At 36.7% G+C, this 27,985-nt stretch overlaps 3 protein-coding genes across 3 annotated transcripts; 2 read left to right on the top strand and 1 right to left on the bottom strand.

Moving 5' to 3' along the window:
- Nucleotides 1–454: 454 nt before the first annotated feature.
- LOC115977635 (glycosyltransferase BC10-like) lies at nt 455–5,217 on the top strand. Its single transcript, XM_031099622.1, has 2 exons — nt 455–1,791; nt 4,310–5,217. The coding sequence occupies exons 1-2, from the start codon at nt 1,249–1,251 to the stop codon at nt 4,949–4,951; spliced, it is 1,185 nt and encodes a 394-aa protein (XP_030955482.1). The 5' UTR covers nt 455–1,248; the 3' UTR covers nt 4,952–5,217.
- Nucleotides 5,218–9,437: 4,220 nt separating this feature from the next.
- LOC115977633 (pentatricopeptide repeat-containing protein At1g10270-like) lies at nt 9,438–13,324 on the bottom strand. The gene is made up of 2 exons (XM_031099621.1): nt 12,783–13,324; nt 9,438–11,699 (listed from the first exon to the last, which is right to left on the bottom strand). The coding sequence occupies exons 1-2, from the start codon at nt 13,214–13,216 to the stop codon at nt 9,743–9,745; spliced, it is 2,391 nt and encodes a 796-aa protein (XP_030955481.1). The 5' UTR covers nt 13,217–13,324; the 3' UTR covers nt 9,438–9,742.
- Nucleotides 13,325–23,334: 10,010 nt separating this feature from the next.
- On the top strand, nt 23,335–24,117 carry LOC115974101 (B3 domain-containing protein At2g33720-like). Its single transcript, XM_031094317.1, has one exon. It carries the CDS (start codon nt 23,335–23,337, stop codon nt 24,115–24,117), a length of 783 nt encoding a protein of 260 aa, XP_030950177.1.
- Nucleotides 24,118–27,985: the final 3,868 nt, after the last annotated feature.

The following is a 27,985-nucleotide window of genomic DNA, read 5'->3' as shown; positions in this document are numbered from 1 at the left end:
TCCTAATTAGATACAAACTCATAATTGCATTAAAATGAATTGTCCTTAAACATGATGACACTCTTTGTTACTTTATTATATCTAAGTTTTACCCTATTGTATTATGTCTATAAAAATATTAAAAAATATTATATCATAATAATTATATATTATTATATATCTGCCTATATAAAAACTCAATTTGTAACTTAATATTCTTCTCCGTTCCAAATGGTTGGTCTTTTATTTATTTATTATTTTGTAATATCTCAACATGTAGATCTTTTCAAAAAGTCAATAAACAAATTGTGCCATGAGTATTAAATAATAGTTCCAGTTAATGAGTGTTCCAAAACTCTTACCATATCTCACCTTAATAGATAATCATCTTACGGTGCGCTCAGTTTTCATATATATTAAATATAAAATAAAACTTATATATATTAATATGTTCGGTTTTCTTAAAAATAGAATCGCAATCTGCACCGCACCATACAAATTGTGCCATGAGTAGGTGCAATTTTTGCACATCCGCGGTCCACAAAACCACATTTTGCTATTAGTTTAGGTGCGGTTGAAGTGGTTTTTTGTACATACTTGCGAGCCCCTTATTTTTCAGTTATTAAAAAAAAAACACACACACACATTTGTGTCATGGACGGTAGTTTTAGCAAAGATCCAATGAGATGTGTGTTGTTGTGTAACACTGGTCGGTGATTCTGGTTCTTTGCTTTCCGTGTGCCATTTCTTGCACTCGCAGTTTGCTCTTTGCTCTCTCTCTCTCTCTCTGTCTTTCGCTTTCTCTCTCCAAATCTCCCACTTTGTTTTCTATCAAACACACACGATTCATTCAACATCGTCAACTACCCCACTTCTCTCTCTCCCTCTCCGAATAATCCGAAAAGCCTTTTTCTATCAAACTCCCCCCGCGAAACGTTTCGTTCCTAATTTCCTTCTCACCTCCACCTCCTCTCCCCTCTTCATCACCACTCTTATCGCGTTTCGACTATCGCTCTGATCTAAAAAACGTTTCGTCCTTCATTCTCACCTCCCCCACTTTTCCACAACCCTGGTTCTTCAATTCTCCGACAGATCCCATTTTCCCATTTCTTCAAAATCAATTCCCATCTCTCTCATAAATTTCCCACCTTTGAAATTCAATCTTTTTTTTTTCCCAAGATTTCAAATTCAAATTCAAGAAAACAAAAAAAAAACTCACACAGATATATTGGTTTTCTTCTTTGTCTCAATGATTTGATTGAATCAGCAATGGCTCGTTGGTGCAACAAAGACGAAACAACAACAACAACAACAACAGAGAAAAACTTCACATGTTTACACAAACTAGTACAAATCCTCTCGTTCCTCGTAGTTTTCGTGGCCGGAATCGTGATCGGATTGGTGACAACCTCGAACATAAACCGCCACTTCATCAACAACCGCCAATCCTTCTCTTCTTCCTTCGTGCCTGTCCGCAAATCATGCGACAACAACAATGTTAACGAGGAGTGTTTTTGTGGGAGCTTGAAGGGGTATTTGAGGACCAAAAACGTGAGTCATTCGATGTCGGATGAGGAGTTGCTGTGGAGAGCTTCCTTGATGCCCAAGAAAGAGGAGTACCCTTACAAGAGAGTCCCTAAAGTGGCTTTCATGTTCTTGACTAGAGGGCCCTTACCCATGTTGCCTTTGTGGGAGAAGTTCTTTGATGGACAGGATCCAGACTTGTTCTCCGTTTATGTCCATGCTCCTCCCGGGTTTGACCTCAATGTGTCTAAGGATTCGCCTTTTTATCATCGGGAAATCCCCAGCAAGGTGTGTAGTTTGGTACTTGGCTTTGTTTTATTGCTGTTTATGTTATGTTGCGTTGCTTTATGTTAGTTGTAATGTTTAATAGTTGAGTTTTGTTTTTTTGTGTGTTAGTTGAGGTGTTATTGTAATGTGGTTTGGTTTAGTTTGATGTAGAAGTTGGTGGGGTTTGACAGTGATGAGATTGCTGGCTTTTGAAGTTGCTTTAGGTATGGGAAATCTATAGGGTTGGAAATGGAATCAATGATTCTTGGATTTGAGGATGGAAGTAGAAAACATGAAACTTGTCTATGTATTTCTTATAGGATCATGAAAGCTTTTGCAAGTAAAAAAATTGGGGAAAAAGAAAGTGTCACCGGATTTGTCTTGCGATTAAATTGATTTAGAGAGTTCATGAGATTGGAATTGATTGGGGGCCATAAAAGCAGGACAAGTTATCTATCAGGAAAAGGAATGTCAAGAGAAGCTTATATTTGATGTGGTTTATGGCATGGAAATATGGGGTACGTTTAGTAATATGAAGCCTATATTGAATTGTTGCTTAAAAAAGTCATCTTTTACTGCTATTTGTTGGTCATAAAGCTTGACAAAGGATGAATGAAATAGTAGGGTTGGGGGGGGGGGGGGGGGGGGGGTGGGCTATGCAAAGTACTAAAATTCAGTTTTTTAAGACTGAGGATTAACAGTTAGCAATGGTTAATTTTTGAACGAAATAGGATGCCTCCAACTGCTTCTGGTGTGTGGGGATGGTCAATTATTGATATTGAAAGCTGAAGTTGGACATCTGATTCTGAAGTATTATGTGGTGGTTGAGTTTCCTTCAATCCTGTAAAAAATGTTTCTTTACAGTTGCTAAGTGCATTGGAGAAACCTTAAGTGTGGTAGATAATAATGGTAGGGATTTGGAATGGAAAGTTAAACTTCCAAGGAAATGACATGCTGAGTGGACAATCATGGTAGAAGTGCTTGGCTTGAGATTGAAACTGAGTGTGTTGCTGAAACCAGAAGATTTGTGACAATAAATTGGAGGGCACTGATTTGCATAATTAGACATCGACAAAGAATGCCAATGCCATCCATGTGGAGAAGATTTAGAGCAAATTGAATTGTACAAATATGGAGAAGTCATTTTTCAAATCAACATATATATTAAGGTTCAAGGCAGCATCAGCACAAATTGATGTTACCATATGTCAGAGTCCAGGCAGAGTGTTGGACTACCCATGCAAGCTTTAATAAAAAATATACTAGGTGATCACTTGGACTAAAAACTGTCATTCTCTAGATACCATTTGATACCTAGGAATGAAGGTATGCAGTAAGTTGTTTGGGAGCCTTGGTGACAGCTTGATTTTAATGTAGCATGAACTAGGGGTGCTAGAAAAAGGTGGTGTCCCATTTTGACCGACCAATATTTACGGTGTTCAGACAAGTTTTATTCCGTGTATATGGTGTTCATACTAGTAGATCACCATTTACCACCACCACTCATGGCATCCAGACCATGAAGAAAAAGAAAAAGAAAAAGAAGGGATGGCCAACATGTGGCAAACATTGGCTCAAATACTTTGTGGATATGACAAGAAATGTTGATTTCCTGCAGTAAAGGATTTAAATTATAAAGAGCAAGATTTCATGAGAGCCTTAGTCTTCATTTAGCTTTCCATTGGACATTCCTTTATATGATACTACTTTGGAAGTCCTTTTTAGATCGCAAGGGTTTAAGTTAGCAAAGAGTACCAAAAGATTTGAAATTATCTACATTCTACTGTGTGTGCGTGTGTATCATTATGCGTAGGACTTTACATTTTATTGAGATGCTAATTATCTAGGAATGGCTATTGTTGCTTCATTCATAGACACTCTTCCTTGCAACCTCTCTCTCTCTCTCTCACACACACACATACACACACACTTTTCTTAAACACATAATATGCATGAGTTTTTTATGCACTATTGGAATCATGGATAGTAATAGAAGAGGCCCCTTTGTGTTGTTACAAATTAACCTGTAACATGCATTTTTTATCTAATACTTTTGCTTTGGAATTACAGAACTCAATGGTTTCTTGTAATAGTTCAAAAGAAAGGTCCTTTTGCCAAAATTCATGACAACTGCATGGTACATTTTTATCTATGCATCATAAAACCATTGATAGGCAGAAGTTTCAGAATTTATATTGTCATCTGTAAAATAAATTGTATGCAGTTTTAATAAATTTTGTGCCTTTGGAGTGAAAACTTAGAAGTGATGTCTACCTATTTTCTCTAGGCAGAAGCATCTCTCTCTGAGAAACACACCCACACCCACATCCACACCAACACACAGGAAATATGATTTTTTTCTACTGCGTAATGAGATAATATATAAGGCCTCTTGTATTTTTGTTTTTGTTTTTTCATATCAGTAAAAAGCAGTTTCCAGATTATTCTCTAATGCAATATAGAATTTACCTTTACTTTAAAAATTAAGTATTTAATTGCATGTATTATCCACATGAACCGTTTCTTTTTTCTTCTTCAGAGTGTTTCGTGGGGATCCGTGAAACTGTCTGATGCTGAGAGGCGCCTTCTAGCCAATGCTCTGCTTGACTTTTCAAATGAGCGATTTGTACTTCTTTCTGAGAGCTGCATCCCAGTCTATAACTTCCGAAAAGTTTACAAATATCTCACCGATTCTACCTACAGTTTTGTTGAGTCATATGATGACCCCTCTCGATATGGACGTGGCCGCTACAGCCGCCATATGCATCCTCATATAAAGCTCTATCATTGGCGGAAAGGGTCCCAGTGGTTTGAAGTTAACCGTGAACTAGCTGTTTATATAGTTGGTGACACCCAGTACTACACTCTCTTCAGGAAATATTGCACGCCTGCTTGCTACCCAGATGAACATTACATTCCAACTTTCCTGAACATGTTCCATGGTTCACAGAATTCAAATCGGACTGTGACTTGGGTTGACTGGTCGCTGGGAGGTCCACACCCGGCAATGTATGGAGAAGCTAATATTACCAAGGATTTTATCCAGTCTATAAGGAATAACCACACACTTTGTCAATATAATTCTGAGATGACATCTGTTTGTTACCTCTTTGCCCGGAAGTTTGCTCCAAGTGCACTGGGGCCTTTGCTTGACCTTAGCTCAACAGTAATGGAATTTTGAAAATTTTGATTCAGCAGAGACGAGATTCTTTTAGAAATTTTGACATTTTTTTTACATTTTGTTAGGACATTATTCTTAGTTTGCCAATTGTAGTACTGTTTGGCTCATTGATTTTTATTCTGGTACAGATGTACAGGTAGTTTTGTTAGAGAAATTGGGTTCTCTACCATTGAGAGATTATTGTTGCACATATTTTGAGAGGAGAATTATCAGGTCCATTTTGGAAAGAAAGCATTAATTTTACAAATTAATGTTAGCATTTATTTATTTTTTGTTTATGTTCATTGGGCATGAAATTACTTCTGTTATTAGCGTGCGTTTAGATTGTAATTAAAATTATAAATTATTTCATTATTTAGTTTATTTTTACTATTATTCATGGGTTCCATTGTACTTTTTGATACTATTCATGAGTTTCACTGTATTATTTCAACTATTTTTTACCTTTATTTACAGTAATTTTAGTAATAAGTTTTCAGTTTCAATAAAATAAACGATATCTAAACATACCCTTAATTACTAATTATAGGTGAAATTTGTTAGGTGTTAAGGGTATAGTACCTTGCTCAAAAAAAAAAAAAAAAAAAAATGAAAAAAAAGAAGAGAGGGTATGGTAACCCTTATCTGAAGTCAAAACAAGCATTAAATGCTCGAACTTCATGATGTTGTGAGAAGTGGCTTTCAATTTTATTTTAGCTTTCCATTTCAACTTGCTTGCGCCTCTAGTCCACTCTATATTTTATTCTTTGTAGAGGTGGCAACTGGCAAGTAAGCTGGTCGGTTTGGGTGGGCAAAAAATACAGGTTGGGCTAAAAGGCCCCACTTGACCATCACGAAAGCTGACCATTTCTTGGTTAGTTGCTCTGGGCGGACTCGCTAACATAATCTTTTCTTTTTTGGTTAGAGGGAAGTTGCATAACAAAGCTAACTAGCCAAAACAGAGGGCATAGCTGAAGAAAGCCTATGAAAGAACAAAATAGAAGCATCAAAGCTTAAAAAATTAGAGAGATCAACAAAGGGGGTTTCTCAAAAAAAAAAAAAAAAAAAAAAAACCTAGAAGCATCAAAGCTTTAAAAATTAGAGAGAGCATCAAAGAGGAGGAAGAGAAGGGGGTGGGGGGGTGGCTTAAAAAATTACAGTCTTCCTATTAAGCACAACCCCTTTTTGCTAGAACAAAAGATTATGTTAGATGGTATGAACATTGCTTGTCTCCTTGAAAAATGAGAAATTATTCGATGCCCGAGTAAGGTTTAGTAGTCCTCCCATCCAATATAAAATATCATATTTTAATCTTATGTGCTTTTCTCCAGTCATGACAAATGTTACTAGAGAGACGCATTGCAATGCATTGCAACACATCACAAACTATGATGAGAACGTCGGGGATTTAAGTGAGAAAAGTTGTAGTAACTCAAATTGTTTGGATTTCATTAGATTGTATGAGCGTGTAGTTATTTTTTGCATAAACATTTGTTGAGTCACATGTCGGATATGTGCTTGGTCGAATAAGATCGTGAATCATTACAATAAGCTTTAATTGTAACTTCATTTTTTTTTTTTCTTTTTGAGGTGTAGTACATGACTAGCACTTTTTTTGGGTTGTAACAACCATTGACCGGCCATTGACTTTTTTCAAAATGACATTTTTCTACCCAAACCATTTGCTTTCCCACTTAATTTTTCACCTAACTCCAAATTTGAGGCACTCCCAAATGACTCAAAAAAAAAAAAAAAAAATCCCTATAAGCCGAACAATAGAATTTTCACCTAACTCCAAATTTGAGGCACTCCCAAATGACTCAAAAAAAAAAAAAAAAATCCCTATAAGCCGAACAATAGAATTTTTTGGAGCACATTTTTAGGATAACACACGCACACTCATTTTTACTTAAACCAATTGCTTTTCCACTTAATCTAAATTAAAGATGTTTTATTTATTTATATATTTGAGGCTTCTAATGGCCAAAAAATGGATTTTCTTTTTAATGATTCATATGCATAATATTTTGAGGGTCGCAACTAAACACAAAAAAAGAGTCCATTTTCTTACACTTCCTAAAACATATCATTTTTTAAAAAGTATTTTCCATCGAAACAGCCAAAGCATTAATATTAATATTAATGAGATGTCAATTTTATTTTCAATCTTTATGGAGATATTAATTTTGAACAAAGACCATGAATAAGAATTATGCAGTAGGAGTGTAGGACAAACTCAAGCACTAAAATGGAGGATTCGAATATAATTGCAAAATTGGAGAGAGAGAGAGAGAGAGAGAGTATTGGAAAGGAAACAGTACTTGACTATTTTTCCCTCCCTACTGGCAGCATACTGCTACTAACATCAGAACAAACATAACCACATCAAACAAAGTTACCAAGGCAGTCAAAATCATGTTTTAATTTAGCACATTCTGCATCGAAAGATCAAACATCAAAACAAATTGACTTCAGGATTCAGACAAACATGCACAAACGTTGAAATTAGGTATAAGCAAAATATCCTCTTCAATGCAGATTTATTGCAATCATAAGTAATGTATCCAAAATTGCACAAGCTTTATGGGATGCATTACAATTATTAGTGGAAACTCATGTCTAGGTATCCTGAACTCTAAGCATTGATACAAAAGTTTCCTGCATATCTTACATAAACCCATATGCATGGATCCAAAGCAAAAAACTAAGAGAATCTAATGAACTAACCTGACATAAAAATAATCCTGACAAACCTAGATTATCCCAAAACAAACCACTGACAGCAGGGCATGATAAAAACTAGCATGCAGATGACTCCAAAAGATGTTCCTATTCGTAAAATTATGCCAAAAAAAGAAAAGGCCAGAAGTTATACTCATCTCAGACGTCTATGATGTAGCATCCACACCTCGTGAAAGACTTGTATGAAAACCACACAATAAATACAAACACACACGACCGCTCTTCAAAGTGGTGAGAAGTGTCACAACCCCCCACACCACCCCCCCCCCCCCCCCCGCCCCCCTTTTTTGATAAAATATTTATCCATTGCTACTACTTTTTTTTTTTTGTCCTAGGGTGCACAAATATATTATTTAATTAAAGAAACATAATTAAAATGTATCAAAGCAAAATCTTTTTTCTTTCTTGATTGTTTCCTCACATTTGTGGTGTGCAACACACACAGACACACACAACAACACCTTCATGCAAAAACTGTAAATTTATAAATCTACATAAAGGAAAACCAGCTTGTAAAACCACAAAATAAAATATCAAGTTGATGGTGGGCATGAAAAGCACTTTGATTTTACAATCAAAGGCATGGGGTCCATAGCGCATGGAAATTTTCTAGAAACTGTGCACTTATTCAAGACAAATGCAGCATATATATTGTTAAACCAACAGTCACTTCAGACAGTTTTTTTTTTTTTTGGATAGGTAATCAAAAATTTATTGCATAAAAAAAGGACATCATGTTCACAATGGTGAACACTCTAAACTTAAAACGGATACAATTTATAAAAGTCTTTCGTTAAGCTAACATTATAAATCTTCGTGTATCCTTTACACAGTACCACGTTATCAAAACTCAGACTGAGACCTACAAGAAAAAGGTTAGCAAATTCAATAGTAGATATGAGTTCTTTTTAATTTGTTTCTCACTCTTATGCTAGAAAGCACGGACGCGGCTGGGAGGGTGGCGCACCCGAGTCCGACGCGGCGCGACGCGGGACGCGGCGTCCGACGCGGTTGACCGCGAGTCCGGCCGCGTCTGAGTTTTTTTTTTTTTTTTTTTTCTCGGATTCGAGCCGAATCGGCTGGATTCGCGCCGACGCGGCTCGATTCGCGCCGAATCGGCTTCGATTCGCGCCGAATCGGGCCGATTTCGGCCAGAATCGGGCCGTATCGGCAATATCGGGTCGTATCGGCCGGCGACCGATACGGCCGATACGGCCGAAATCGGCCGAAATAGGCCGAAACAGGCCGAAATCGGCCGAAATTGGCCTTAAAACTCGCCGGAGAAGCCGAAATTCTGACCTCAGATGTGTTTTTTTGCCTTCTTCTTTCTTTGTTTTATGAATCAAGTATATTAATGTGTTTTTTAAGAATATTTTAATAGTAAAAATATATAGAAAATATAAATAAAAATATTTTTAATAATTTTTTAATCGCCGAGTCCCGCCGCACCCGCACCCTACTTTTTCAAAAATTGCCGAGTCCCGCACCCGCACCCGCACCCGCACCCGAGTCCCGAAACGCACCCGTGCTTCATAGCTCTTATGTCACCTCCAAGTTGCTTTTGGACCTCTATTATTTTGAACTTATATTGCAGGTAAAGAACCTGCATAATCATACAAAATCTAAAACACCATGCAACCTAAGTAATATATTATATATAATCAATGCTATGTGGCTTCTTTGAAAGCTACTTTTTCCAAAAATATCTGCATCGGATGTGCCCTCTAGATTTTTCACATATTGTAGGTTTCTAACACAAGCAATATGAGCGTCAAGATTATTCAGATTAAAAATGTCTTGAATAAATATGTATATGTCTGAATACAAAATTAATTGGCTCATCATATCAGCTAACACATTGAGGGTCACAACAGTTCCGTATAATATTAAGACACCCCTACCAAAAACTACGTCATTATTATACTCAAGTGAAACTAACCAATACAGAGACTTGTAGCACAAAGAGACACTCAGCTTATAAGAATGAGGTAGCACTCTCCTTGCCCAATTCAAAATCAGAACAAGAGAGAACCAGCATCTCTATCAATGACCTGGTATCAAAGAATCAAACTAACCCGTTGCTACCTGTTCCGTTGTTTGAGGAAGTGCTGAGGGTGAGTTATGTGATTCATTTGTTTGAGATCCTGGTGGTGGGTGCTGCAGCCCTTCTGTTTGAGATGGGCCAGATGGTGGGTGATGGAATCCTGTCATTGGAGGGGGAGATGGTGGTTGCGGTGGTCTGGCCATTTGAGCAAGTCCAGATGGCGTGTGCTGCTGCCATGACATTTGAGAGGATCCAGATGATGGGTAATGTGGTCCGGCAATTTGAGGGGATCCAGATGGTGGGTACTGTGGTCCGGACATTTGAGAGGGTCCAGATGGTGGGTGCTGTTGCCATCCCATTTGTGTGGGCCCCGATGGTGTCTGCTGGGGTCCGGTCATTTGAGACTGTGGGTTGATTCCTGATGGTGGCTGTGGTGGTCTGGCAATTTGAGCAAGTCCAGATGGTGTGTGCTGCTGCCATGCCACTTGAGGGGATCCAGACGGTGGGTAATGTGGTCCAGCCATTTGAGGGGATCCAGATGGTGGGTACTGTGGTCCGGACATTTGAGAGGGTCCAGATGGTTGGTACTGCTGCCAACCCATTTGTGTGGGCCCTGATGGTGTCTGCTGGGGTCTGGCCATTTGAGGGTATCCAGATGGTGGGTATTGTGGCCTTACCATTTGAGGGGGTCCGGATGGTGGGTGAGAAGGTCCTGCCATTCGAGGAGGTGGTCTTGATGGCATGTGTGCATATCCCCACCTATTCATGCCCAACAGTCTTTCAATCTCTTCACCCCGACCAGCTTTTGTAAATGCCTCATTTACAGTTTCCTGCAATGCAGGAGTAACACCAACACCATACCTCATCACCTCGCCCATTAGATCCCAGCTCCTGTCCAATGCACCTTCATTGCAAAGTCCCTTAATCACAACCTCATAACAAGTAGGGTCTGGTTTAGGTTCTTTTTCTCCCATTTTAGACAAAATCTGGGCACAGTCTGCTGCCTTGCCATTCTTGATCAATTCATCGAACACCCTATTACCAAAACTGGCAACTACCCTCAAACCAGCATCCACCATTTTGTTCAACACCTTCAATGCATCATCAATCCTGTTCGCTTTCAAAAATGCATCAATCAAAGTCCTATGAGTAGTGACATCAGGGGACAATGACTTTGAGGATAATTCTGTAAACAGCATCTCTGCCTCTGATAACATCTCATTCTCACAAAACCGAGCAATGATATTATTATAACCTGCAACATCCATTTGAAAAGCCTTTGAATTTGATTTTGTCCCAACTTTCTTAAATGTGGGAATTACCTCCTCAAACTTGCCAAGCTTAAAGCATTCATTAACCATTATGTTAAATGTTTCTGAATTCACTGCTTGGAAAGTTGGCGGGGTGTGATTATCCAACATTGAATCAAACAATGCCAAAGCTTCCTTCTTCTTCCCGTGCTTAAGCAATACCTCCAAAAGAACATTGCAAGTCGCAGGCACCATCTTAAACTGGCGATCAAGCAAGGACTTATATGACTCCATTGCCTCCTTATCTTTCCCCTGATTAAAAAACCAGTTCATAAATGTCGCATTCACAACCCCATCATACACCAGACACCGCTCCTTCAGCTCATCAAAAAGCTCATTAGCCTTCTCCAAATTTTCCAAATCTAGAAACCCCTTGATCACATTGTTATAAACCAATGAGTCTGCACCGTGCCCCTTATTCAACATTTCCCTCAAGAGATCCACCGCCTCTTGAATCCGCCCTGCATCAATCAACCCTTTTGTCAAATGCCGGTATGTAACCGACGATGGACTAAATGGTGCACTCGCAATAATATGGCGATACACTTCCAACCCCTGATCAACCCTCCCCTCATCACAATGAGTATTAATCAAATTATTATAAGATACAACATTAGGAACAATATTTGATTGGTTGAAGAAGAAGTGGAAGAGGGCAACAGCATCATTGTACCTGTATCAATCATATCATCAGAAACAAAACAGTGTTTCAAATTTCCCTAAAACTAATTGGGTTATTAAATAAAACTTAAGAATCGGCTAATAGAAAACAGATGTAATTGAATCTAAAACAGTGACTCGTTTGGCAATATGCTGGATTGGTTAAACAAGAATTAGAAGAGAAAAATAGCATCAAAAACCAAACTTTTTCTAAGTTCCAACATTAGGGTGTTCCATTAAAATCTACAAAGAACCAAATTTGGGTCTTTCATCAAAATCTACAATCAGAGCATGTGTGCACACTCACTCAATCTGTACCTTATCTAATCAAGCTATAGAAAGAAATGATCTTGGATCTTTTGATAACATCTACAATGAACAAGCATGTATGACCTCTCTCTCTCTCTCTCTCTCTCTCTCTCTCTCAGAGACACAACATTAAGTAAAACTAGGGAGAGGAGAAACCCACTCTCTCTCTTGCACTTGCACACACACACTCACTGTACCGTATCCTAGGAAGCACGGACACGGGTACAGTACAACATGGTGGCACAAGAAATTTTTCTGAAAATTATAACATAACACGGCAGGTACAACACCTGTATGACATGGGTACAACACCCTAACCTAAATGAAGTGTCTATGCTTCCTAGACCATATCTAATCAAGATACTGTAAGAAACAATCCTGGTCTTTTTGTTAAAATCTACAATGAGAGTGCACGTGTACACACACACACACACACACACACTCCCTCACACAAAAACTCCAAATTTTAAAATTTACAGTATCCAATTAAGAAACAATCATGGGTCTTTTGTTAGAATCTACAATCAATGTTCACTCTCTCTCACACACACACACACATTTACCTTAATTAACCAAGCTATTCTAAGAAACCAATATTGGGTATTTCGTTAAAATCTACAATCAGAACACACACACAGACAAACATATATGTTTCAGAAAATCACCAAAGTGAAAGATATAGTAATCAGCTAAAAAAACCCAAAAGAGCCAGTGGCAGAATCATAAAAACACGAAAACACGAAGGGCAAAAAGGGAAGAAGAAACTGAAAAAAGAGTAAGCTTCAACCTCTTGGCACGGTACATGGCGGCGATGATAGCATTGCAAGTGAAGACAGTAGGCCTCGTATTCGAAAACACAGAGTGTCTCGCCACCGCCGAAGCAGCATCCAGGTCACCGGCTCTGATCAGAGACTGCACCCTGTTGTGGAGGTTCAGCCTGGGACCCACCAGAGCTGAGGTGGAGTCCGGAAGCCGAGGAGCGTTCGGGTCTCGCTGCGGTGGCGGTTGGGAGGGGTCACGGCGAAGTGCATGGAGAGGCGGCTCGATGCGGAGGCGGCGCTTGCGACGGCGTCGTTCGGCCGCAGCTTCTTCGGCGGAGGAGAAGGCGAAGCCACGGCGGGAGGGTTGGTTGGTTTGGAGGAGGAGGAGTGGGGTTAGAGTTTGGGATGTGGTGGTGGAAGGGCGGCGGAGAGAACGGAGGAGGAGACGATAGAGAGACATGGTGATCTCTGTGTGTGAAGCACAGAGAAATGAAATGTGGGCTTAAACCCTAGGAGACAGGGGATGGGAGGTTTGGGAATTGGGACTTAGGACAACAGCGAAACAAATAGACTTTGAAGGGTGAACTGGCTGAAATGAACCTTCATGATTTTTTTTTTTTTTTTCTTTGGTCTTGTTTTTTGTTTTTTTATTATTATTTATATTTGGTAGTTTTCTTCTTTTTTTGTTTAACCCAAAAAAAAAAAAAATATATATATATATATATATACGTATTGGAAATGTTAACGACTGTGATGCAGTGTTTGTTAAGATTTCTCTTAATGGGTTGTGTTAATAAAAAGGACAAAAAGTTAATAAAAATGTTACCAAAAAAGATAAAAAAAATTATTAAAAAATTATCAAAATGAATAAAAAGCTGTAAAAAGTAAATTAATGCTATAAAAATCTGTAAAAGGTTGTTGTTGACAGGAACCTTACCCGTTAACACAACCTCCCTCTCTCTCTCTCTCTCTCTAACTGAAACCTTTAATTTAATTTTTGACTTTTTTTTAAAGTTCCCACATTTTTACACATAAAAAATATTTAAATAAGATTCTTTAAAAAAATTAAAACTAAGTCAGTATAGGACTCAAATATCCAAATCCTAATAAACTCAAATTAAAAAAAAAATGTAGTAGTAGTAGTATGATAGAACTCTTTTAGCCTAAGTCAATATAAACTGATTAGTGTGTTCTATGATTTTATCAAAATAGTTATTCAATTTGGGTTTAGAGTTTACACTCTCTTTTTATTGAAAATACAGAAGAATATCAAGGTTATGGCTTCTCTTATGTTTGGTAAACAATTTTTAGTTATTTTGATGGTTAACAACTTAACATATATATATATATATATATCTTATTGAAAATATAATGAAAACATTGGTTGTTAATATATATATATATATATATATTTCAAGAACCAAGAGTAATATTCTTTTTGGGATTTGAAGCATTCGCTCCAACTGGAAAGGTTTTGTTAATGTCAGTTTGTCTTGAATCTTCAAGGTGGCTGTGTATAGAGCTGTAAATATGTAATTTTTTTTGTTTGATGGTTTTATATATATTTATATATATGTATAATTTTTATTTTATTTCAAGCTGGTTGTTAAAGCAAGACTTAGAGGAGTGAATCATCTTCGTTGGTAAGAGTAAGTGATGCTTCTTTGAATAATTAGGTCTCAATTTTAGAGTTATTGCATGTGTTGCCAATCAATATTTAAATAGAAAGATTTATTTATTTATTTATTTATATCTAAACTAAATTGATCTATTTTTTATTATGTAAATTAATGTTTCAAATATTTCATATCAAGGATTGGAAATTATAAGACTAGAATCCTAATATATAATCAAATAAGAAGAGAAAAAAAAAATAGTTTACATCTTCATACACAATAGCTTTCCCATGCATTGCACTGGTTAACAACTAATATATTATATGTGGGGCCCAATATTTATGGGCCAGGCCCATTTACTCGTGGGAAGTCCGATGGCCCAAGCCGAGGAGGGCCATGGCCCTAGCTCAATAATATAAAGCACAAGATAGCCTTGGGATACAGCCGGGGATCGCCCAGTCCTCGGCAGACCCAAAGTCTTACTAGAAAGAGGGGCAAAAACGGTATAGGACTAAGCTTGAAAGAAAATCTAAAATATCCAGGGAAAGCTGCCCTTACTGCCATTTAATACTCTGCACCTGACAGAGCCGTATTCTTCGGCTTTTACAACCACCCCCCAACGACTTTGGGTATGGGCTGATGGGACAAGTATCAGTCTTGGAAAGTTTGACCCTACGCGTGGACGAAGGACAGTGAACGAAGGCTAGTATAAAAGGAAAAGTAAGTAATCTAGGGAAGAGGCTGGGAAAAATGGCCAAAAACCAGAGCCTCCCAGCCCACCTCCAGGAGAAAGACTCCAGGGGTGAAGAAAACTGAACCATGTATGAACTCCACGAAAAACCCACCGCCTGGTGACCAAGGCCTAGCCTTTCAAACCCACGCTCTACAAATGATATTGTTTGGGCCTTTTTATGTGCGAACCCAACGTTGTTATGGTTCGTTACGAATCGTGTCCTTACAATTGGCGCCGTCTGTGGGAAAGGCTTGTGTGTTGGCATAGGCGATAGGTCGAGAGAGTTCCTTTGTCATTTCTAACAACTGGTTATAGAGTTTTGGTGTAAAGTTCCGCTAGGGGCTACGCTTCTTGACTAGGGGCTACGCTAGGTAGCGTTAATCGCATGGATAACTCTAGGGGCTTGGCCGAGGAGTTAACTCCCCTAAAGCCAAGGTCCCACGCAAAGAGAAAACTGGATTTTGGACAGAACCAAGGCATTGCATGGTCCTCGGACTCAAGCCTATGGGGAAACCAACTACTTGGATGAGAAAACTGGGTTTTGGACAGAACTAAGGCATTGCATGGTCCTCGGACTCAAGCCTATAGGGAACCAACTACTTGGATGAGAAAACTGGGTTTTGGACAGAACCAAGGCATTGCATGGTCTCGGACTCAAGCCTATGGGGAAACCAACTACTTGGATGAGAAAACTGGGTTTTGGACAGAACCAAGGCATTGCATGGTCCTCGGACTCAAGCCTATGGGGAAACCAACTACTTGGATAAGAAAACTGGGTTTTGGACAGAACCACATTGCATGGTCCTCGGACTCAAGCCTATGGGGAAACCAACTACTTGGATGAGAAACTGGGTTTTGGACAGAACCAAGGCATTGCATGGTCCTCGGACTCAAGCCTATGGGGAAACCAACTACTTGGATGAGAAAACTGGGTTTTGGACAGAACTAAGGCATTGCATGGTCCTCGGACTCAAGCCTATGGGGAAACCAACTACTTGGATGAGAAAACTGGGTTTTGGACAGAACCAGGGCATTGCATGGTCCTCGGACTCAAGCCTATGGGGAAACCAACTACTTAGATGAGAAAAAGATTGAGTTTTGTAAGGTTGGCTACTTAATAACAATTCTAAAGTTACTCAATCCTCGGCTCAAATACTGTAAAAGGTCAATGCTAATAGGAGTGTTAAGAAGATGGTGAAACGCCCCACTATTCAATAGCCTAGGGGGGCTATTCATTTTGTGGGTGATATGTTCTCGGATGGTTACTTCCTACACCGCATCGAGCATTGAGCTATCATCTCGGCTAGTTTTGGGGTAAGTATCGTTTTTCACAGGTCGGCATTGTTGTGCCAAACAACTCTATTAAAGTTATGGTGATATCTTTTTCTTAGCAAGCATTTTGGCCCTAAGTGTCATTGATTCAAATGCAATATTATTGTGCTGAACAGCACTTGCAAATTCATAATAGCGTCCTTCTCTTTGATAAAGGATTAGGGCCCCAGGTATTGTACTCTAAGGTCGGTGGTATTATGCCAGGCCGACTCAGTAAGCTCATCATAATGTCCTTTCTTTTCCTGCCTAATAGGAGTTTCAATCCTAAGTATCATTTGTTCGATTCAGTATTATTAAGTCGGATTGTTTTTATAAACACAGAGCAAGATCTTTTTATTAACTGGGACTTTGGTCCTAGACATCGGTCACGGTTTAAAAATAAAAAGAATTTACAAGATTGTATGTCTATGCATTGCGCTATCATTTCGAAAATATAGAGATAGAACATGTGAAGTAAAGTGATACCAATTTTTATTAATATAAAGATGTATTACAACGTACAAAGAGGGGCTTAAACAAGCCTATACAAAAGGTAGATTGCCAAAAAAAAAAAAAACACACACACACAACAATACATTAAGTAGACAATCGGATCTCTTTTTAAACTCGTCTCCGAAGTCCTTCCAAACTCTGCCTCAGTAGCGCCCATATCGAGAGAAGGACCTTCTTCAGAAGAAGATGGAGGAGATGAATGAAGAAGATGGAGGAGATGAATGAAAAGAAGGAGGAGAAGAAGAGGGAAGAGATGAAAAGAAAGAAAAAGAAGCAAAAGAGGGAGAAGGAAAAGCACCAGGATGGATCTGGTGGTGGAAAGAAGAAGAAAGAGAGGCAAAAGGAGGCACCAGTAAACGAAGAGAGGAAGAAGCAGGGGCACTTAGTCCCTGCCTCAGTCCTAACTCCTAACACACTAGTGCCATGTTAGGTATGCTCATGAGAGAGCGGTTAGTACTGATAATGGGTGTCCTCGACTCAGTCACACCGAAAGTTTGACGTGACGAGTCCCTGCTTCGGATTTTGACTGAAAGGAAGGTGAGACAAATCTTGAGTCTCCGCCATCCTTGCCCTGACCGAGCCATTTCGAGTTTTATTAGAACATGGTGCTTTTGGGAGGGGTGTGGTTCCTTCATTGCTTATTATTATGGTGAACGTATCATAATTTAAGGTATAACCAGAGGGTGAAAGTAAACTCTGGGAAGAGTCTAAGGGTTTCAGATTTTGGGGGGATTAAAGGGGTTCGTGTATGGAAGAAACAACCCTCGCCTTTTCTTTTTATATGAGGGGCGAAGCGGAAGGAACTTAATGCGTTCAGACCTCCAAGGAAATTTGCAAACGAGAATATGACCGTTCTGCTTCCCCACATCATCAATAACCGTTAGATCTGAAAGGTCTCGTAAAGGGAAACTATTAAAGACACGCTTTGGATAGCCAAACGGCATGAGCGCGTCGTGAGTAAATTAAGAGGAACATCTCGTAGACCGGAACATTTCCTGGGCAGGTGGAGAACCGCCAACATCAATGGAAGGCTGAATTAAATGAGCCATGATAAAGGCTCGGTATTACCAAAACCCCCCTTTCCAACCAGGAGGTCGGACAGCAGGGTTTTGAGGGGCTATTGTGGGGCCCAATATTTTATGGGATAGGCCCATTTACTCGTGGAAAGTCCGATGGCCCAAGCCGAGGAGGGCCATGGCCCTAACTCAATAATATAAAGCACAAGATAGCCTTGGGATACAGCCGGGGATCGCCCAGTCCTTGGCAGACCCAAAGTCTTACCAGAAAGAGGGGCAAAAACGGTATAGGACTAAGCTTGAAAGAAAATCTAAAATATTCAGGGAAAGCTGCCCTTACTGCCATTTAATACTCTGCACCTGACAGAGCCGTATTCTTCGGCTTTTACAATCACCCCCCAACGACTTTGGGTATGGGCTGATGGGACAAGTATCAGTCTTGGAAAGTTTGACCCTACGCGTGGACGAAGGACAGTTAACGAAGGCTAGTATAAAAGGAAAAGTAAGTAATCTAGGGAAGAGGCTGGGAAAAATGGCTAAAAACCAGAGCCTCCCAGCCCACCTCCAGAAGAAAGACTCCAGGGGTGAAGAAAACTGAACCATGTATGAACTCCACGAAAAACCCACCGCCTGGTGACCAAGGCCTAGTCTTTCAAACCCACGCTCTACAAATGATATTGTTTGGGCCTTTTTACGTGCGAACCCAACGCTGTTACGGTTCGTTACGAATCGTGTCCTTACATTATATAATAAAAGTTGGGTAAAAGTTAGGCTTAAAAACTATGGTTACACCAAGTGACTTCACTAAATTGCAAAATTTTTTTTAAAATTAAATAAATATATATTTATATATAATTGGTTGTGCCAAGTAGTTCCACCCAATTGCAGTAAGTTTTTAGGTAAAAACCAAAAAAAAAAAAAAAATGATCTTATCAACTTCTTTGGATAAAGTGACAATTAGTGTTTGTATTAGCTTCTTCTTCTTCTTTTTTAATTTTATAAAGTAACAATTTTACTCTTATGCTTATGTTAGTAATTTTTTTTTTTTTTTGGATAAACATTTATCCTACACCATCTATTTCCTAATAATAAAGTAAAAGTATTATTTTTTTCTTCAAAAATAAAAGCTTTTTTTAATAATATAAAGTAAAAAAAAAATAGTTCCCATAAAAAAAAAAAGTTAATATGTATTAACTTTAATATGTATTAGGACTTTTAGTATTTTGTGCTCATTAACTCATTTTGTACAAATATTAAATTTAAGTGGACACATAACACAAAATTAACCCATAATTAAAATATAATTTGAAAAAGTTTACTACTCATATTTTTGACACAGAGAAAAACTCATATCTCGTAAATCTATTCCCCATGTTCTCGCTAATGCCAACACATGCATAAAATTAGGTACGTTTCCTATATAAAGGATTGGAAACAAGAAAGGTACACATAAAAAATGAATAAGTGGGTCATTCCAGTAAATGGGTGTTTCCCATGTTAAGAATCATTATAAGAAATAATAAATATTAAATGAAATTTACAAGAGTATAATATGGGTCATCATTATTTAATTGTGGTTGATTTAGATGGTGATGTGAAAATGAAATGACACTTGAGATATGGTTCAGCTAGCCTAGCACAGCCACAGTGCCAACGTAAAATTGAAATATACCTAGACTAGCCTATTCACACACACCCGATCGTGCTAAGACTAAGAGTCATTTAAAAAAAAAAAAAAAAAAACATAGGCATCACAAAAAAGTGGCTTCAATTACTCACACATCTACATATTAATATTGTTAGTCCATGATCTTTATCATGTGTAGGTCCATAATTATTGAAATTTCATGAACTAAGGCTGTGTTTGGTTGCTGTAAAACGTTTTCCGAAAAATATGTATTTCATGAACTAGTAAATATGTAGATTTCAATTAGCTCAATTAATAGTTTCTCAAAAAAAAAAAAAAAAAAAAATCAACTATTAAGTAGTAAAGTCTCTTACTCTTTTGTCGTTTCACCACAAATTAATTAGTATATTTATCTGATGATAAAGAGTAATCATCATGGAGTCTGTAGATGCCATATGTTGAAATTCTATTGTATTTATCAAAAAAAAATAAACTACATTTAATATTTCATAAACAAAATGTAAATTATATTTTTCACACGTCTAGCTAATTTATGCAAGAAATAATTGTATTCCAACTAAGAGCTTAAACACAGATATTCATGTAAAAAAATAACAAAAGACTTATATTGTTCTCGAAAGCAAACCAAATTAATCCAAAATATAAAGTACTTTTGGTGTCTTCTCTAATCCTTATTTAATAACATGGCAAAATCTAATGAGAAACTTTACATAAATTTTTATTGTTTAGATTGATTTAATTATTATTAGGTAAAAAAGTAAAAGTGGAAAGAAAAATGTGTTCATTGGAAAATTGAAGTGTTTAGTTTAATAACGAAGAAATTTTTCAAAAACCCTACACAAATATGTTACAAAAACTTGAAATTGTGTAATATTTTAATGTAGGGATGAGTTTTGCAAATACACCAACAGATCATATCAATCATCAATGAGAGAGAACACCGACAAAAACAACATGGGCTTTATGCGCAACTTAGAAGAGAAAGAGAAGGAAATGATCAGAAAGAAGAACGCTTGGCAAGACATCGTGCCAATTATGCAAGACAAAGACAAAAAATTGAGCAAGGCAAAAATATTTTAGTGGGAAATCAAGCAAATTTAAATGAATATATTTTGCATTCTAATGCTACAACAAAACATGCCCATTACTAATGCAACCAAATGGCGAGGTTCATCATTTGGCTCGAAATACGTCAATTAAGCAAAAGACTATACAACATAGTAATGGTGAGAATATAGTTTCATATCTTTAACTAGTCTTCATTGGTTGGAATTTTATTGAATCAAAAAATTTTGTTTGTATCATTTGAATCCATTTAAAACATGTTTGGAAAAACAAAAAAATATTCACATTTATTCCAAATTTTAACTGTTACAAATCATATTGACAGGTGAATCGACTGAATCAATTAACATTGAGGTAGCATCAAGACTTCGACTAACCAATATCCGTCGAATTGCCAGAAATATTTTGTCTTCGAACAATGTGATGGGACAATTTATTGGTATACTAATATATTAAACCATCCATCATCTTTATGCTACATAGCAAGTTTGTTCATGCTTTCTTCTAACTTTTTCAAATATAATGTTAAAAAATGTTGAGGTTGAGGCATGTGATATAAATCATGACACTAATGACAATAAGTTATATACAATAACATATTTCTAAACGCTCAACATCATGTTTTGTTATAAAACAAATAGAAATATTTTATCCAATTCCATTATTGCAGTCAAACAAAGAAGACAAAGAGTTGAAAGCACAAATGATGTTGAAGCAAGGGGATGATCATAATCAACAAGGTTTGTTACTCAATATCATTATTTTTGTTTGTGATCATTTTTAAACCATATAATTTAATTACTTTGTGCAAACTCTTATTTTGCATGCATGTATTTAGTCATTCCTCCAAATTATTGTTAGATTTCAATCATTTCACATTATCATATTTTTTCGGAAATTGTTAAAATTTTTAGTACTATCATTTACACCATCTATCACAAATACAACAACAATATCAACAAAACCTTATACTCTGTTTGGTTGAAGAATAGAAAAGTGGAAGAATGGAAATTGGTGGGATAAAAATAAAATATACTATATTTATTTTTCTTTCATGTGTGTTTGGTTTTGAGAATGAATGAAAAACTCTTTTATTTGGTTGAGAAGAAAAATTGAAAAATAGAATATATAATTTATATAAATTTACTTTCATACTCTTATTACATAAAACAAATTTTTAAATAGTTTATAAGAAGAAATTTTTAAAAATAATTATAAACTTACATACTGTAGGGGTGTTGGACCCAGGAGCTCATTATCAGTGTTTATATTGTGTCTGAGGCCCAATCCGAGAATAAGGGGTCGTCTGAGCAGGTAAATATTGTCAAGGAAGCTGGTGCTGGTAAATGAAGAAGTTAGTTTTGATCATAATGGCCCAAGAGGTTGGGCTGAGATGAATGCCTCCTCAACCAACCAAAGTCGAGGGTAGTAGAGGTGGTCTGCTGTCTAAAGGAATGTCCTAGGAAGTTCTGTTGGCACGGATAAATATTGCAGAAACAAAGGACAAAGGGGAGTCCTAAAATATCTAAGGAAAAAGCTGCTACCATCACATTAAATGTTCTACAGCTAACTCTTTGGCCGCATTAATGTGTAAGTGATACCTGAACAGTAGTTTTCAGCCTTACAGCTACTACCTAAAGATTTTAGGAAGGTACTGATGAAACAAGTATCAAGCACTAACCATTTGGTCTGCACGTGGAGGGTAAGGATGAAAGAGGAAGAGAGTATAGAAAGGGAAGCAAGCAGTGAGAGAGAGGTTTCGGAATGAAGAGAAAAATACTGTAGCAATCAAGAAACAAACTTGTAATCAAATTTAAGAGAAATACATAAGAACTGATCTCCTCGGACAGTGCTGAGGACGATTTTGTTTAGTTGAATCAATTTGTCTTATTTCATTAGAACCCACTTTATTTGTCATCCAACTCGCTTAAGCCCAGTTTTCTAACCCACTCTCTACAAATTCATTATTTTGGGTTTTTTGGGCTTCAGTCCATATATCATTTGAGCTAAGAGCCGAATCTGGTCCCTACACATACTAATACAACTAATAAAACATCTAGCAAAAGAAAAGGCAAAAAAAAAAAAAAAAAACTTGTCTTTCAATATTAAAAAAAAAAAAAAAAAAACAAAACAAAACAACCAACCAACTTACATAGTATATTGTAGGATTGTAAGAAAAAACCACTTAGACCTCACTGGACCAAAAATCTTGTCTTTGTTCTGGTCCACCATTGAACTTAGGCCCCGGGTCCGGGCCCGGCCCACAATACTCCCAACCCATTCTCTTCTTGCCCCAAAACGGCACCGTCCATAGTCCACAACATGCACAGGTGCGTAACGCAGTCGTTCCTATCAGAAAAACGTAATTATTTGAGAAGAGAAAGTTGAGGTTGCGTTTTCCTTAGCAATTCGGACTGCTTTCTCAAACAAGATTTACGTAAAAACAAAATAAATAAATAAACCGAGTCCGACGAGGTTTAGAAATTCTATTTTTTCTATATATACAATCTTTCCCTTTCTTTTCTTTTTTCTCACTACACCAATTAAAGAGTGCTCTTTGTTTTCTGTTTTAAGATTTTCTTCTATCTCTATCGTCTTTTTATTCATTCATTGATTTTTTTTTTCTCTAAACCCAAGACCGCACGACCACTAGCAGAAGAAGAAGAAGAAGCAGCCATGATACCCATCACTCAGAATCTGCTGCAAACTCTGGAAAACCAGAACACTCAGAATTCCACCGACTTAACGCTTTCTTGTGAGCTTCACACCGAACTCAACGCCAACAAGTGCAACGAAGAAGAAGAAGAAGAAGAAGAAGAAGCCATGATACCTGACGACGACGGCACTCAGAATCTGCTACAAACTCTCCAAAACCAAAACACCCAAACGCTCTCTTGTGAGTTTCGCACCAAACGAGAACAAAAAGCGGTTTCGACGGCACTGACGCTGTTTGATAAATCATGGGTTTCTTCCAATAATAAGAGGAAAAGCACGCAAAAAGACGAATACGCTACTGCTACTGCTACTTCCGTTTCTCACAATATCATAGTGGCCTCCAACGCACAAGAAGAGGAGGGTACGTCGTCCATGACGGCGCTGAGCGCTGTTTCTCCCTGGAAAATCACGAAGACGCTCACGAAGAGTGATATTGGTAGTTCGAGCCGGCTCTTACTGCATCAAAGTCTTGTCCGCACCCATATTATGGCATTCTTTAGTGCAGACTCGGTTAAGAAGATCGAGAGTAACGGATTGAGTGTAACAGTTTTCGATCAAGATTCAAAGTCCGATTACGAGTTGGTTTTCAAGAAGTGGCCTTCATCTAAGAGCTATGTTTTCAATGGAAAGTGGCACGAGGATTTTGTGGCTAGGAGGAAATTGAAGGTAGGAGATATCATTGGGCTTTACTGGGATCCATGCCATTCGAAGTTCAATTTTTGTGTTCTGCAAACGGCACATTAATCTTGCTAGGAAAAAAACATATTAGATTCATCTTTTCTTTCCTTAACTATTGGACGATTTATTGTTATTCCTATTGTAATATACATCGTTAACTGAAAATATCTTTTGTTTTGTTTTTGTTTTTTTAACACTAGTTTTTTTAAGCAATTAATCTTGTATATATTGTGGTTTGGTCAAGTTTTAGTCTTTGGAATAATCGTTGTTGTTGGCTTGATAAAATTCGATAAGCATTCTTTTCTATACTTGTTAGGGTGCCCCTGTTTATCCATTTTGGCCTTCTTGTTCTGTATGTATTAATGTATTATGGATATTCATTCTTTCTTCAGCAGTAGTTTACGTCCCAATCCTCAATAGTGAAATTTTCTATAAGAACCTTATCAAAATCCAAGTATGTTTTATAAGAGAGCCTTTGGGCGTATTGGCCTCTTGGTACAAACATGTCTTAGAGAATCAACTGCAGAGAAATTCAATAGCTGAACATAATAAATAATTTCCTTTGAAGCATCTATCCAAACCGATATAGATGTCAAAGAGAATTGGGGTACAAAAGGAGACAACTGCAAATTAGAACAAGACCTTGTAACAAAATGGAAGTGAGACCAATTCCATCTATTCCTTAATTAATGCCCTCTGCTGTAGAAGAAGCTGAGAACTCTGGGTCATATATATATCCAGACAAATTATAATTGATTTTGGTTTCTTGAGTAAGATATACAATGCCATAATTACAGAAATCAATGTTGTGGATTACCTCACCGATTGACGACCATCTACATGATAGCCATTAATTTTTTCTGGGTGTAGTTGTATAGATGATTTGTTTGCATCAGATGGATAGTATCACTAGGTGATGAGTTGGTGTTTTTTAAATGACTTTAGGATAAATTTGGGTTCACATTTGTAAACTAACTTTACCAACTTAGAGCATTCACAAAAGTGGAGCTAAATTTTTAGCTTTTTAACTACACAAAATGTCATTTTATTTATTTTATCTTCTTATATCTTACAGCAGTGGAGCTATTTTAGTTTTTAACATAATAAAATAATATAAACACTACAATAAAATAATATTTTATTCAACCACCATCAAATCCATTAAAATCACTGCACAGCCACAACCCCACCATGCCCATCAAAACCAGTGAAGAAGAACAAAACAAAAACCCAAAAAAATCAACATAGCCAAACAGAAACCCATGCCCGATACTCTGTCCAATTCGGTACTGGCCGACAAGACCTGCGCCGATCATCGATCAGTGATCATAGACAGTGATGATGAGTGCAAAGCGAAAATGAATGCTCTAATTTGAGGTGAGTCGGGTAATGTGGGATCTGATTGGAGCTAAAAACGGAGAGAGAGAGAGAGAAAACGAAACGTATCGGAAATGACATAAAGAGAGAGAGTGTGTGTGAAAAGGACAAAACAAGGGTCTGAGGCGGATGGCGGCGTGGGTCTAAGGCTGATCGGTGGCTTGGAACGGCTGGTAGGTTGGTGACGTCGAGCTTCAATGGCGGCGATGTTGAGAATGAGTTGGGCCGGCGACGGTGAAAGAGTGAGCTTGAGAGAGTGACGTTGAAAGAGTGAGCTTGAGAGAGTTTTGAGAGATGAGAGCTTCAGTTGAGATGAGAGTGACTAAGAGAGAAAGGCACGGTGTGTGAGTGACTGAGAGAGAGAGATGAACTAACTTGTATTATTTTAATCTGGGCTGGGATTAAAAAATTAGTTTTTTTTAGCTCTTAGCTACAGTGCATAGCTGTGCAAAGTAGCAATGAAGCTAAAAAAAATACCTTTAACTCCGCTGCTATATAACTATTTTTAGTGTTTTGATGGAGTTAAAATAGCTATATAGCTATTTATCATTCATATTTAAGGCATATGGAATATCGTAACAATAAAGTCCACCTCCATAAATATAAACGTGCGGCAATTTAAGAAGTACCACTAAACTATTATGTTGTAGCGTTATGGATGAAATTCAATTCCAAATCAACATTATCAATTAAATTAACCAAACCCACAACAATAGTAAAATTTCAAATAGAAACGATCCTAATAAGAAATTGCCTTATCATAATTCTTTTTATTTGTTTATTTCTTATAATCTCATGAGTTAGTAAGATTTGACCTTTCGTTCGTCAAAAAAAAAAAAAAAAAAAGTTGTCTTTTCCTAAATTCATTTAATCCGTGAGATTCTCCCTTCAAGCCTTTTAGACAACATATAAGTTGCCATGTCATTTTGTAAGGCAGTAGTAAAATAAATAGTACTTCTATGATTCTATCATTTTCCATTAAAGCATTATATTCAGTTCATTCTGTTATCTTCCATGTAAGAGTATCAAGGACTTGATCTAGGAGATGAATGCTACTATATAAATCTTAGAAAGAAGCTACCATGTCATAGTTTATCCCACTAATTGGTAACCAACATCTCAACATTCAATATTATTAAGCGGATTATAATATGATACTTTACTTTTAAGAAATCAAGTACTAGATATTTTTTTCACTTTTTTTTTTCTTTTGTAAATTTTATAGTATTAAGTGGATTATAAATATTTAAGATAGTAATTAGTATTTAGAGTGTGAATTGTGAAGTGATTTATCTTTATCTTTTTTTTTTTATGGTACTTTACTTTCAAGAAATCAAATACTATGTAATATTTTTTCGCTTTTTTTTTTTTTTTTTTTTTGTAAATTTTATATTATTAAGTGGATTATAAATATTAAGATAGTAATTAGTATTTAGATTGTAGACTATGGAGTATGGAGTGATTTTTCTTTTATCTTTTTTTTTTTTTTTTCCTTTTTATATGGTATTTTACTTTCAAGAAATCAAGTACTAGGTATTTTTTTCACTTTTTAAAAAAAAAAAAATTATATTATTAAGTGGATTATAAATATTTAGGATATTAATTAATATTTAAAGTGTGGGCTGTGGAATGATTTATCTTTATCTTTTTCTTTTCTTTTTGTATGGTACTTTACTTTCAAGAAATCAAGTACTGTGTAATTTTTTTTCACTTTTTTTTTTTGTAAATTTTATATCATTAAATAAATTATAAATATTTAAGATAGTAATTAGCATTTAGATTATGGACTGTGAAGTGTGGAGTAATTTATTTGTATCTTTTTTTTTTTTGTATGGTACTTTACTTTTAAAAAATCAAGTACTGGGTATTTTTTTTTTCACTTTTTTTTTTCTTTTGTAACTTTTATATTATTAAGTGAATTATAAATATTTAAGATAGTAATTAGTATTTAGAGTGTGGACTGTGGAGTGATTTATCTTTATCTTTTTTTTTTCTTTCCCTTTTTGTATGGTACTTTACTATCAAGAAATCAAGTACAATGTAATTTTTTTTTTTTGTAAATTTTATATTATTAAGTGGATTATAAATATTTAAGATAGTAATTAATATTTAGAGTGTAGACTGTAGAGTGATTGATCTTTATATATATTTTTTCTTTTTGTATGGTACTTTACTTTCAAGAAATCAAGTACTGTGTAATTTTTTTCACTTTCTTTTTTCTTTTGTAAATTTTATGATATTAAATGGATTATAAATATTCAATATAGAAATTAGTATTTAGATTGTGGAGTGATTTACCTTTTTTTTTTTTTTTTTCTTTTTCCGTTTTGTATGGTACTTTACTTTCAAGAAATCAAGTACTAAGTATTTGTGGGGTCAGAGAATTTATGACCCCGGCCTATTTTATATTAAGGCCTAAGGCCTGAGCCGAGAAGAGGCATTGTCGAGGACGTACAATGAAAGTCCAAATGGCCTATGGATATAGCCGAGGACGATTTTGTCCTCGGCATCCCAGAGCGCTCGTCCTCGGCATCCCCGAGCGCTCCTAAAAAGAAAG

The sequence above is a fragment of the Quercus lobata genome, chromosome 2, assembly GCF_001633185.2.
Source record: "Quercus lobata isolate SW786 chromosome 2, ValleyOak3.0 Primary Assembly, whole genome shotgun sequence".
NCBI lineage: Eukaryota > Viridiplantae > Streptophyta > Magnoliopsida > Fagales > Fagaceae > Quercus > Quercus lobata.
Note: the sequence above shows the minus strand (reverse complement) of the source record. Positions and strands in the feature narration are given on the sequence as shown.

What these genes read in the sequence shown, in the direction of transcription:
- LOC115977635 (XM_031099622.1), top strand. Translation starts at nt 1,249, where the DNA reads ATGGCTCGTTGGTGCAACAAAGACGAAACAACAACAACAACAACAACA. An exon ending in ATCGGGAAATCCCCAGCAAG is followed by an intron (nt 1,792 to 4,309) that starts GTGTGTAGTTTG and finishes TTTCTTCTTCAG; the next exon opens with AGTGTTTCGTGGGGATCCGT.
- LOC115977633 (XM_031099621.1), bottom strand. Translation starts at nt 13,216, where the DNA reads ATGTCTCTCTATCGTCTCCTCCTCCGTTCTCTCCGCCGCCCTTCCACC. An exon ending in GCCATGTACCGTGCCAAGAG is followed by an intron (nt 11,700 to 12,782) that starts GTTGAAGCTTAC and finishes TGATTGATACAG; the next exon opens with GTACAATGATGCTGTTGCCC.
- LOC115974101 (XM_031094317.1), top strand. Translation starts at nt 23,335, where the DNA reads ATGATACCCATCACTCAGAATCTGCTGCAAACTCTGGAAAACCAGAAC.